This window comes from Corythoichthys intestinalis, chromosome 6 (assembly GCF_030265065.1).
Source record: "Corythoichthys intestinalis isolate RoL2023-P3 chromosome 6, ASM3026506v1, whole genome shotgun sequence".
Taxonomy (NCBI): Eukaryota; Metazoa; Chordata; class Actinopteri; order Syngnathiformes; family Syngnathidae; genus Corythoichthys; species Corythoichthys intestinalis.
In genome coordinates, this window is record NC_080400.1 from 32894277 (window position 1) to 32908057 (window position 13781).

A 13781-nucleotide genomic window follows, 5' to 3' on the forward strand; every position below is an offset into this window, starting at 1 on the left:
TGCGAACCTGTTACGAAGTTTCTTTCATCTTCCATGAAAGTGTGATCTCGATCACTTCGTATAAAAAACTGATTATACGAAATTTGCTTGTTTGACGCTGCAATTGATTATGAGCAGTGTCAGGGTTATTTTCGACATTTTAGCTATCTCGAAATTGTTGCTGATAATTTCGTAAAACATTTTGATTTGTATGACTTTGATTTATATGATGACTTTGATTTGTATGACTGATTTGTAAAACATTGGTATTGGCAACTTAAGGGTTAAGAATGTACATTGATAACTTGAATTTGATTGGTAATTTGAATTATACTAAAGAATTGAAGATACTAAATACGGCTTTTGGATCACATGCTGATGGAATTTGGCTGTCTTTGTTCGGCTGTGATCTCAGTGGCTAATAGCCAACTCTAGATTTCGTCGTCACGTGACAATGACGATTTTGCAGTGGAATAGGTCATCGGAGTGGACAAACTTCGGAGCGCCCAATCTTTGTCCATTCCGAAGCGTTTTATTCTGTTTTCTTTTTCAGCCTAATGGATTGGCGTGGAGACGGTGGATTGGAACACCTGCGGGAAGATCGCAGCGTTACTGCGTTCCTCCGCTTCGAAGGTGGTGTCGGATCCCGGGCCACCATCCTCTGTGCTGTGGTGGAGGACGTGTCCTGCCGGAGGGAGGCTGCAGGGTGGACATCACTTCCGCCTGCTCCATATATAGGGGAACCGATCCAATCGGAAATGATGACTGTGTGTAATTTACAGAAATAGCAGAAGGAAAGGTTCCTAAGGGTGGTCACATACTGCGGTTACCAATGACTGTCCCTTATTAGTTTGATTATTTTGTGAGACCTCAAGGGGATTTAGCACACCAACCAATCCTACTTATGACCTATGAAACTACACCCACAACTGCCTAACACACCGTTTTCGGGTTTTCTTGACAATGTGGAGTTTTTCACTTGGAATAACCAGACCTATAAATTGCACTAAGGTTCTAGGTGGTACTGCCCCCAGCCTTCCCACTGCAAAAATCTCTTGCAACCTTGATTATGCAGAGGGTCATATAGAAAAAAAAAGAGAGACGCTCGAGACTCCCCAGCGGCCGAAGGGCCGTCTGGGAGGTACTTGTGACATATAGAAACGCTCGAGACTCCCCAGCGGCCGAAGGGCCGTCTAGGAGGTACTTGTGACACGCTTCCCACGTGGTATGGAAGGCTGGAGAGTCAAGGACGGGTAAGATCCCTCTAAAACCTGGGACAACCTGGAGGCCCAGTCACGATTACCTGGCACACCTCCTGACTATAACAGGCGGGTATGGAAGGCTGGATAGCCCAGGACGGGTAAGATCCCTCCTCCTAACCCAGGGACAACCTAAGGCAGGCACAGTCACGATTACCCGACCTCAGTCCCCTGCTGCGTGTGCGGCCTGGTACCGCCGGTGCAGATGGAGGAACAGGGACTGGACAGGAGAAGCTGAGCGGCGTGGGGATGCACAGCGTTACGTTGACCCGCTGGTACGTCACCGAAACAGATGAGTTTGCTTCATTAACAGCTGCTAACAGGAAATTGACTGCGCAGTGGGGGAGCTGGGCCCAGTTCGTTTTGAAACCATTGTTTTTTAGCGATTGAGGAATACGGGTCTAATGTTTCCAAGCTTAAAGTGTCCACATTGATAGAATTAAGGGAATGATGGTGACCCAATGCGGGTCAAAGGGTGGAATGTAAGGAGAAGTTTCTCCCGTGACCTTTTTGTGACCCGCACTGGTTCCACCATTATTCAATACACGTCACCGTAAGTTATTCCATCATTGTTACACAACAATGATGAGCCTAACCCTGATTGGACACGAAAACAAAGAGCCTAACCATGATTGGACAGGCAGGGTGTCTCCTGAGGTGACGTGACATCTGCCTATAAAAAGAGACTGCACTGAGGGACTTTAAGATCTTTTAGGATGTAGGAGATCTAGAGGGTCGGGATCGTAGGATTCACGCGTAGTCGCTCGCCCGGAGTTTCCTTTTGCTCAAACCAGGAATGTTGTGTGGCCCTCCGTTCATTGTCGACACGGTAAGAGCTTGATTTCAATATCATAAAAGGAACTCATTGCGCTTTGGTGTGAAGATATCTGTGTTAGCTTCGACAACTAATCCATATCTAGCGCCATTGTAATGTGTAACTGATATGCTGAACCGTTAACTGCTTTGTGTAGCTAACTGACCTGATAACTGATAACTGCTTTGTGTAGCTAACTGAACAACCGTTAATTGCTTTGTGTAGTTAACTGCTTTGGGAACCGTTAAGCTTTGTAACCGTTAACTGCTTTGCGTAGTTAACTGCTTTGTGTAGCTCTTTTGTTTTCTTCATTTATTCATTTATTCATCTATTTACAATTTCTATTCAATAAACATTGTCTATTATAGCAAAAGTGTGCCTGTTATTCTACTCACTGCGAACCTGTTACGAAGTTTCTTTCATCTTCCATGAAAGTGTGATCTCGATCACTTCGTATAAAATAACTTGTTACGAAATTTCCATGTGATACTGTAATTGATGATAAGCAGTATCCGTTGCGATCCTGATTGATTATATGTTGCGATCCGGAAATTGTTGCTGCTAATTTCGTAAAACATAGTCCGTGACGCCAATATGTTTTACGAAATTAGCAGCAACAATTTCCGGATCGCAACATATAATCAATCAGGATCGCAACGGATACTGCTTATCATCAATTACAGTATCACATGGAAATTTCGTAACAAGTTATTTTATACGAAGTGATCGAGATCACACTTTCATGGAAGATGAAAGAAACTTCGTAACAGGTTCGCAGTGAGTAGAATAACAGGCACACTTTTGCTATAATAGACAATGTTTATTGAATAGAAATTGTAAATAGATGAATAAATGAATAAATGAAGAAAACAAAAGAGCTACACAAAGCAGTTAACGGTTACAAAGCTTAACGGTTCACAAAGCAGTTAACTACACAAAGCAATTAACGGTTATCAGTTCAGTTAGCTACACAAAGCAGTTATCAGTTATCAGGTCAGTTAGCTACACAAAGCAGTTAACGGTTCAGCATATCAGTTACACATTACAATGGCGCTAGATATGGATTAGTTGTCGAAGCTAACACAGATATCTTCACACCAAAGCGCAATGAGTTCCTTTTATGATATTGAAATCAAGCTCTTACCGTGTCGACAATGAACGGAGGGCCACACAACATTCCTGGTTTGAGCAAAAGGAAACTCCGGGCGAGCGACTACGCGTGAATCCTACGATCCCGACCCTCTAGATCTCCTACATCCTAAAAGATCTTAAAGTCCCTCAGTGCAGTCTCTTTTTATAGGCAGATGTCACGTCACCTCAGGAGACACACTGCCTGTCCAATCATAATTAGGCTCTTTATTGTCGTGTCCAATCATGGTTAGGAACCCATGGTGCTTTAGTACACAGTCGTACTTTGTTATATATATACTTTGTTATATATACGTGCATTAAATAATGGTGGAACCAGTGCGGGTCACATAAAGGTCACAGGGGTTTTTCCCCGTACATCCCACCCTTTGACCCGGATTGGGTCCATCATTAACTCCCTAATAATCAATCCCTCAATATATTGTTCCCAATTATCATTCTCTAAATTATGCATCTTCTTAGTTAACGACCGCTTTACCTTTCGGACATAACAAAAAACACATACATTCAAAACAGAGAGTATAGTCGGTACAAAGATTACATATAAACATCGGAGGTACGAAATCCTGCTCAATTTCCTTTGGCTGCATGTACCACTTCATTTCGAGCTATCAATGTGGACACTTTAAGCTTGGAAACATTAGACCTGTGTTCCTCAATCGCTAAAATGACAATGGTTTCAGAACGAACTGGACCCAGCTCCCCCACTGCGCAGCCAATTTCCTGTTAGCAGCTGTTAATGCTTCATCTGTAAGCAAACTCATGTGTTTCGATGACGTACCAGCGGGTCAACGTAACGCTGTGCATCCCCACGCCGCACATCAGCTTCTCCTGTCCAGTCCCTGTTCCTCCATCTGCACCGGCGGTACCAGGCCGCACACGCAGCAGGAGACTGAGGCCGGGTAATCGTGACTGTGCCTGCCTTAGGTTGTCCCAAGGTTAGGAGGAGGGATCTTACCCGTCATGGACTATCCAGCCTTCCATACCCGCCTGTTATAATCAGGAGTTGTGGCAGGTAATCGTGACTGGGCCTCCAGGTGGCCCCAGGTTTTAGAGGGGTCTTACCCGTCCTTGGCTCTCCAGCCTTCCATACCCACGTGGGAAGCGTTTCACAAGTACCTCCCCGACGGCCCTTCGGCCGCTGGGGAGTCTCGAGCGTCTCTTTATGACCATCTGCATAATCAAGATCATTATTGGGGTGCTGCAAGGGATTTTTGCAGTGGGAATGCTGGGGGGCAGTACCACCTAGAGTGCAATTTATAGGTCTGGTTATTCCAAATGAAAAACTCCACATTGTCAAGACAATCCGAAAATGATTTCATAGTACCAATCCTGTGTCGCGTTAAAACATGCTTCTGGATACATTACTAGTTTCATACATGTCATACCTTTATCCGATGTGTCGCATCCGCTTAGGTCATAAGTAGGATTGGTTTGTGGGCTAAACCATTCCCCTTGAGGTCTCACAAAATAATAAGCATTAATCGTAATTACAGGCAAAACATGATATCTGCAAACTAATAAGGGTTCAGTTACAGTCATTTGCAACCACATTATGTGACCACCCTTAGGAACCTTTCTTTCTGTAATTTCATGTTAAGTATCTGTAATTTACACACAGTCATATTCAATGCATTAAAACAGCATTTCCGATTGGATCGGCTCTTTTATATAGGGAGCAGGGAGATGTGGTGCCTACCCTGCAGCCTCCCTCTGGCAGGACACGTATTTCCGATTGGATCGGCTCTTCTATATAGGGAGCAGGGAGATGTGATGTCTACCTTGCAGCCTCCCTCTGGCAGGACACGTCTCCATCGCCAAAAACCGCAATGAGCTCTCCAGAGAGTCGGTATCGCCAGAAACCGCAATGGACTCCCCAGAGAGTCGACGTTCTTCCTCCACCATAGCACAGAGGATGGTGGCCCAGGATCCGACACCACCTTCGATGCGGAGGAACGCAGCACCGCTGCGATCTTCCCGCAGGTGTTCCAATCCACCGTCTCGTTCCAATCCACCGTCTCCACATCAATCACCAAGCTGAAAAAGAAAACAGAACAAAACGCTTCGGACTGGACAAAGATTGGGCGCTCCGAAGTTTGTCCATTCCGATGATCTATTCCCCTGAATACATATGTTTTGGCAGTCGTCCCATTGCAAGGGGGAGTTGAACCTACACCCCATTCACATTCTCTTGCTAAATGTTGTCAATTTTCCCCCAGGTAACATTTTTGTATGGGAACATTCGCCCATTCAGTTTTCCCAGAATATAGCACAGTAACCACCTGATCGTTCCCTTGTGCTATCAGCAGGCCGCGTAGGCCCATTTTCTTGTCTCACCCATATTTTGGTTCTTGGTTGGTCAGTGGAACCAAAACCATCTCACCCTCTAGTGGTAACTACCGTGGGCGGTTCAATTTCAATTGTCGTGTCAAAAAGGTATGGTTTTACCACTAATTGAGTGATCTTATCGCCCGATTTTGCAATGAATGGTTCGGAAGTCAAATTGTACATTACAACTCCCAATTCGCCTTGATAATCTGCATCTATCACCCCCGCACGTATAGTTACCCCTTTAAGTGACAATCCAGACCTAGGTAAAGTGTGCCCGTAGTGTCCCTTGGGACGTCTAAGTCCTAGTCCAGTTGAAACTACCTTAGGTATCGCGGGAATTAAAGTGCTCGTTTCAATGGCTAACATCGAAAAGTCGAAATCATAGTCAAACTCGTTATAGCAATCAATTCGCGTGAGGACGAAATCTAGAATTATCTATTAGCCACTGAGGTCACAGCCGAACAAAGACAGCCAAATTCCATCAGCATGTGATCCAAAAGCCGTAAGCCTAATTCAAATTACCAATAAAGCAACTCATGTCAAATTCAAGTTCAATTCATGACAGTGAGTGTACATTATTAACCCTTAAGTTGCCAATAGCACACTTCAATTGTTACAGCTTCAATTAAATTCAAATTACCAATAAGGCGACGTATGTCAATTTCAAGTTATCGATAAAGCAATTCATGACAGTGATTAACCCTTAAGTTGCCAATACCACACTTCAATTGTTACAGAATAATCACTTTATCGCTGTATCCATTAACATAATTTGTCAATACTATCAATAATCCTGGTTGTTTGGAGCTTCTGGGCGGGAACTGGAATACCATCATCTGTTGATCAGGCAGATGTTGGCATGCACACTCCTCACCTCAGGCATTTGTATCAAATGTCCTAAATAATATAAGGGAAAGGCTGGAATATTCCCAGCTGCAATCACAACCTACCCTTATAATCAATTTGGGCAAAAACCCAGCAGATGCCGTCGAGGACCCCATGTTGCAAATAGGGGCCACCGAAGGACTGCACTACTCATGTTGAAAAACATCTACGTTTTTCCCGATATTGCGCAATAAACGATCAGCCATATACGCAATAAATGGTCACACAATAAACGGTCAGCTATTCACACACGATCCCACACAACAAGTCATAATCAGTTACGCGACAATAACTACAATTATCCACACGTCAGCTATTCACACACGATCCCACACAACAAGTCATAATCAGTTACGCGACAATAACTACAATTATCCACACGTAAGAAACAGGTCAGCTATTTACGCCTGAGCCTCGCAAAAAAGAATCATGACGCAACGCAGCCTCACATTCAGTCTCACAACAACAACCATCTTCAATGACTTATCATACAAGACAGTACAGTTTCAAATACAAATCAAAGTCATACAAATCACAGTCATACAAATCGAAGTCGTACAAATCAAAGTCGTCATATATTCTACCAGTACAAATCAAGGTCATACAAATCGAAGTCGTACAACTCAAAGTCGTCATATATTCTACCAGTACAAATCAAAGTCATACAAATCAAAGTCGTCATATATTGCACCAGTGGCTCACACCAGACCAAACATAAAACATACAATTTGAGCTCAACGACAAACTAACGGTACAAATCACAGTCATACAAATCAAAGTCATGCTATATTCTACCAGTACAAATCAAAGTCATCTTGAGCAAAAGGAAACTCCGGGCGAGCGACTACGCGTGAGCCCTAACCTCAGTCGCGCACTTTAAGACCCTCAGTGAGCAGTTTCAGCATCGCTGCGCCATTCGCTCTGCCGCGAACCAACGCGCCTACGACGCTCTTGCTCATGAGGTTCACTCGCCCTAAAGCTAAAGACCCTACATATTAAAGACCTTCAGCCCTACAGATCCTCCAGCCCTAAAGATCATACATTGTACCAGTGGCTCAACTTATGATCAAACATAAAAACATACAATCGGCCAAGGTTCTTTTTCCCAAGCAGGAGCTACGACCACCCTATTGATCGACTCCTCCGCTTCCTTCACATTACACTTCAGCAATTTCTTAAACATCGCTAATCTGTTACGTCTCACTCAGTATTTATCTTAAGCAAAATACTTTGATCCTGCCGACAACGCCAAAATGTTTTACGAAATTATCAGCAACAATTTCGAGATAGCTAAAATGTCGAAAATAACCCTGACACTGCTCATAATCAATTGCAGCGTCAAACAAGCAAATTTCGTATAATCAGTTTTTTATACGAAGTGATCGAGATCACACTTTCATGGAAGATGAAAGAAACTTCGTAACAGGTTCGCAGTGAGTAGAATAACAGGCACACTTTTGCTTATTAGCAATGTTTATTGAATAGAAATTGTAAATGAAATGAATAAATGAAGCTTAATTGATTACAATCCCACAAAAGCAAGCAGAAACGAAATCAAGAATTACAACACCGCTAGGTCTGAACTGTAACTCTTGCGAAGTAGGAAGAATAGATTACGATTAGGATAACAGGAGAAATTAAAGCTTAATCGATTACAGTCCCACAAAAGCAAGCAAAGACAAAACTCGACAGTTAACGGTTACACATATCAGTTCAGGCAACTACACAAAGCAGTTAACGGTTCAGCATATCAGTTATCAGTTCAGTCAGCTACACAAAGCAGTTAACGGTTCAACATATCAGTTATCAGTTCAGTCAGCTACACAAAGCAGTTAACGGTTCAGCATATCAGTTACACATTACCATGGCGCTAGATATGGATTAGTTGTCGAAGCTAACACAGATATCTTAACACCAAAGCGCAATGAGTTCCTTTATGATATTGAAATCAAGCTCTTACCGTGTCGACAATGAACGGAGGGCCACACAACGTTCCTGGTTTGAGCAAAGGAAACTCCGGGCGAGCGACTACGCGTGAAGTCCTACAACCGACCCTAAAGTGTGGTCCGGGATCAGGCTTTTTATATGCATAGGTCACGTGGGAACAGGGGGCCAACCCCTGATCTCAGGCGACACACTGCCTGTCCAATCATAGTTAGGCTCTTTATTGTCGTGTCCAATCATGGTTAGGCGCTTTAACAATGATGGAATAAGGAAGGAACCCATGGTGCTTTAGTACACAGTCGTACTTTGTTATATATATACTTCGTTATATATACGTGCATTGAATAATGGTGGAACCAGTGCGGGTCACAAAAAGGTCACAGGGGTTTTTCCCCATACACTAAGGGACTATAATCATGTGGGGACACAGAAATGTACAGTTGTGTGTCATCTGCATAGGCGTGATAGGAGATGTCATACCTGTTCCTTTATCTGAGCTAACGGAAGCATATAGATGTTAAATAAGAGTGGTTCAAGAATTGACCCTTGAGGGACTCCACACGTGAATTTGGTTCGTTCTGAGTGATAGTTTCCGATTGACACAAAGAAATCCCTATCATGTAAATAGGATGTGAACCACTGAAGAATAGTGTCAGTAAGCCCTACCCACTGTTCCAATCTGCTGAGTAGTATGTTGTGATCAACCGTGTCGAATGCGGCGCTGAGATCCAATAGTAACAGAACAGATGATTTGCCTGCATCGGTATTCCGACGAATATCATTTAGGATTTTGATAAGCACGGTCTCGGTGCTGTGTTGTGGCCGAAATCCAGACTGAAATGAGTTAAAAAGATTGTAACCAGTAAACCATTTACCAGTGGTTTTGGACACTGTGAGCATGTGCCAGGTCGTACTGAATAATGAAATCTTCATCTCCATAAAGCTTTTCAGCTGATGGAAGCATGAAGTGCTCCAAAATCTCCTGATAGCTAGCTGCATTGACCCTGCCCCTGATAAAACACAGTAGACCAACACCAGAAGCTGACATGGCACCCCAGACCATCGCTGACTGTGGGTACTTGACACTGGACTTCAGGCATTTTGGCATTTCCTTCTCCCCAGTCTTCCTCCAAACTCTGGCACCTTGATTTCAGAATGACATGCAAAATTTGAGCAACAGTCCAGTGCTGCTTCTCTGTAGCCCAGGTCAGGCGCTTCTGCCGCTGTTTCAGGTTCAAAAGTGGCTTGACCTGGGGAATGCGGCACCTGTAGCCCATTTCCAGCACACGCCTGTGCACGGTGGCTCTGGATGTTTCTACTCCAGACTCAGTCCACCGTTTCTGCAGGTCCCCCAATGTCTGGAATCGACCCTTCTCCACAATCTTTCTCAGGGTGCGGTCACCTCTTTTGGTTGTGCAGCGTTTCCTGCCACACTTTTTCCTTCCCACTGAGGTGCCTTGATACAGCACTCTGGGAACAGCCTATTCACTCAGAAATTTCTTTCTGTGTCTAAGCCTCTTGCTTGAGGGTGTGAATGATGGCCTTCTGGACAGCAGTCAAGTTGGCAGTCTTGCCCAGGATTGCTGTTTTGTGTAATGAACCAGGTTGGGAGTTTTTAAAAGCCTCAGGGATTTTTCGCAGGGGTTTTGAGATAATTTGTTGATTCAGATGGTTAGGTTAGTAGCTTCTTTAGAGTACCTTTTCATGATATGCAAATTTTTTGAGATAGGGATTTTTGTTTTTTCTTGACTTTTTTTTGGCCGAAATCATCAATATTTAAACAATAATGGGCTTGAACTACTTCAGTTGTGTGTAATGAATCTAAAATATATCAAAGTCTAATGTTTATCAGTGCATTATAGAAAATAATGATCTTTATCACAATATGCTAATTTTTTGAGGACTAGTATATTTTTGAATACGTTGCATAATTATGTCATTGTTTTTATGACTATTTTAGTTATTAGTATGTAATTGTTATATTTATAAGCAGATAATTTCAAATACACATTTTTCTGCAGGTTAGCTGCTTTGCATTACTATATGCATTTTATCTTAGCTGTAGTTTGCATTACTACCTGCACTTTATCTTATTTTGTTGACTTCAAAAGCAGCAAAGGATAAAGCAGTTTACAGACTAGACCAGGAAATTCCATCCAGCTTCAGTGATGATGAGTGGCTGCCAAACAACAGAGACATTGGTGCTTACGTGTAGGAGTAACAACTAGTAGTTTGTTCAGAGTTTAAATTTCTCAAAAATTGTTGAAACGTTTATCAAAGCACAAAAGGGATCAAGAGTTTTTACAAGTTAATTCATTTTTTAATGGTAAATTTACATAGTTTTATTTTGAGTGTGCAGGTGCATGGAGCCTACTGGATTGGACAGGTCTCTACACGAAAAAAGAAATATAATCTTGAAAAAGAAATTGAACATTATTTTCACATCATGCGAATAGACACATCGGGGGGGGGGGGAAATCAACCTTGGCTTTCATAATTCAGGCATCAGATGGTTAAATATTGAAAAATGCAAACTGCCAATCAATAATTTTGTGAAAACACTAAGTCAAATTCAGTCATTTTTAGATCCATTTTCCAGGCTTTTCGGCTTACTTTATTATACATTTGGGGGGGAAAAAAATACTGAAAATTTTATTACAACTTATGTGATGAGTAAAATGTGAAATTATTGAAGGAAAATGTATCACCTGTCAAAACAAAACAGTATATGAACTTTTGTAAAAATGATATAAAACGAAAATATCAATGACATTTGACATGAAATCACAGTAATGTGCAATATCATCTTAAAAGACTGGACAAGTAGTTGTTCTAATTTTATTAAACTTCTGAGGCACAGTACAATTCAATGAGGAAATTTAACACGTAAGGCATGTTGCCCCCATTAGTGTCCCTTTAGTTAACTTAGTTGTATTCACACTTCAACATTTTTACAGCAGCAACCTACATGAATATAGTTTTGGTTTGTAAACATCACCCGCTGTCGACTTGACTGCAGCCAAATGAAATAAGTTCAATCAATACAGTCAAATGACTCAAAATGACCTTTGTTGGCTTGCAGTTTTTATGTTTATATAGTATCACATGTACAACTCAGCACACAAGCTTAAGCACACCCAGACACGCATACAACCAACTTGAATACATACTAGAAGTGGTTTCAAAAGACGAGTAACACTTTCTTGTCCCAGCTGTACAGCTCACATGTTTTACATAATCATAACTGTTCATGCACTCGGAGGACTTTAGACAGCATTTACACCCTTTGTTTCACACTTTGGATATACAGTATTGTACATCAGGATCCACAGCAGAGTGGGAGGATGAAAGAAAGATGAGCTCAAAGCATTTCATCTTCTGAAATACAGGTTGATTATATATTTAAATATAAAAAGGCATCAGTGCTTAAAATGGAAGGAGCTGCTTTTTGTGAAAATGAGCTTGAAAAGGATATGGACTCATTATACTATTAAAAATGACACACAAGCCATATGAATTCCACGGATTTAAAAGTGCAGAGTACAATACGCGTCGGGCAAGCCGAAGCCTATTTACAAAATGTACACAAGACAACAGACGGCTAGCTTCCTCCATCAGTGGCTTGCACTTCTGTCGGCTTAGTAGTCATAGTCATATCTGGTTAAGGCTCCTCGCCGCTCCCGACGCTGTTCCCGACTTCTACAGGAAGCCAAAAGAAATACAAGAAGTCAGCAGGTAAAATAAAAAAAAAAATCTCTAAGTCCGGAGGTAACAGCCTGTTTGCATTAAAAAAATCTGAACCGTTGAAAAGCTAGCCTATTTCCCGTGCACTATTAGCTGTCGAAAAAAAGTGCAAATACATTTTCTACTAAAAATTTGAAAACCGGAGCAGCAAAGGCAAGGGTGGGCATAGTATGCCATCTGGTCATTATTCCAGTCCACCAAGTGCAGAGGTGTGTAGAATAGCCAAAACTTGTCAAATAAGAGTAGCATTATTTCAAAATAATATTACTCAGCTAAAAGTAAAAGTAGTCATCCAAAAAAATGTACTCAAGTAAAAAAAATATTTGGTGAAAAGAATACTCAAGTAATGAGTAACATTGTGAGTAATTGCTAATGATGTTTGATTTTTGTTTTCCAACTATGGTGTTTTTTGTTTTGTTTTTTTGTTATTGTTTCTCAGCACAAAGTTATCAGTATGACCTGTTATTATTATACTGTACTTTAACCTATTACATAACCACACTAAGAAATACACGCCAAAAAAAAAATCATTGAATTCCAGTGTTTTGTCGACTTGCACTCCCCGTTGAATTGATATCCAAAGCGCTACTTGGCATGCACATGGCAACCACACCACAATGGTTATCATAGGTCAAATTTTGGTCGAGTTGATCAACTTTTTTGACAACGACGTCTTTGCTGTTGCTACAAGTGAGAAATATTTTTAAAGTATCTTCCTTTTATAGAGCCTTTTGACCAACAACCTCTGTAAGCAATTACATATGCACAGAACATTGATGATATTGCGAGATAATAGAATAAGGAAATTAACTTTGTATGATAATCAGTAAACACGTGGGTCGCCTGGGTTTTAACGCCGTTTATTGTTCAAGCAAGAGTATTGACACCATAGTGTGATAACAGTGGGAGTATCTAAATACCTAATACAATGATATATCAGTAATATATCTAAATAAATGTGCCAAAACGTCAAAAGATAGATTTGTTCAATGCTCCTATCAACAACGAGGAGTTTACCAAGACGAGGAAGCGCAAATCGACTGAACACCGGCGATAGAAAAAAAAAAATAAAAAGAAATGAAGCATCATTCGTCCAAAGAGCATGAGTGCCCTCTAGAAGAGAAAAACATATTTCTTAATATGAAATTAGAAGGATCATATGTCCGGTTTTCCGTGGTCGATCGGTGCCAAATAAAAACAGAGAGGCTGAAATCCGCATTTTCGAGTCATGTTGACGGCAGAGCTCTGTGTCAAATACCAAATTTTTTTTACCGTACTCTAAAGACGCCAAGTGATTGAACAGGCCAGTGTGATCATAGATTGGCAAGCTTGAATCTGATTGGTAAAATTGAGTCATGTGATTATTTTTGTGACGTCTCATTGGTGAAACTGTCAAAAAAAGAAGTAAAATCTAATATGTCAAATAAAAAGGAAAAATGTAACAACTACTGCAGCTCAAAGTAGCGGCGTAAGAGTAGCGTTTCTTCTTGACAAATCTACTCAAGTAAAGGTAAAAAATATGGCTTATTAAAACTTCTCTTAGAAGTACATTTTTCTCAAAAAGTGACTCAAGTAAATGTAACGGAATAAATGTAACGCGTTACTACCAACCTCTGACCAAGTGTGACTCTATGCCCGACAGTTCATACCGTATAACACAAAAGAGTCAATGTGTG

General features: G+C 41.4%; 1 protein-coding gene across 5 annotated transcripts in view; it reads right to left on the minus strand.

The window, feature by feature from the left end:
- Positions 1–10836: 10836 nt before the first annotated feature.
- gdpd5b (glycerophosphodiester phosphodiesterase domain containing 5b) overlaps positions 10837–13781 on the minus strand; it is a 75940-nt gene continuing 72995 nt past the window's right edge. For 2 of the 5 annotated variants that reach the window (XR_009063446.1, XM_057838573.1), the window contains exon 18: positions 10837–12060. Coding sequence is in view for 3 of the 5 variants with exons in the window: in XM_057838573.1 (XP_057694556.1) it covers positions 12023–12060 (38 nt within the window). In the remaining 2 variants the exon portion in view is untranslated. The remainder of the gene's footprint in view (positions 12061–13781) is intronic. The other 3 variants (XM_057838572.1, XR_009063447.1, XM_057838574.1) reach the window with 3 other exon arrangements.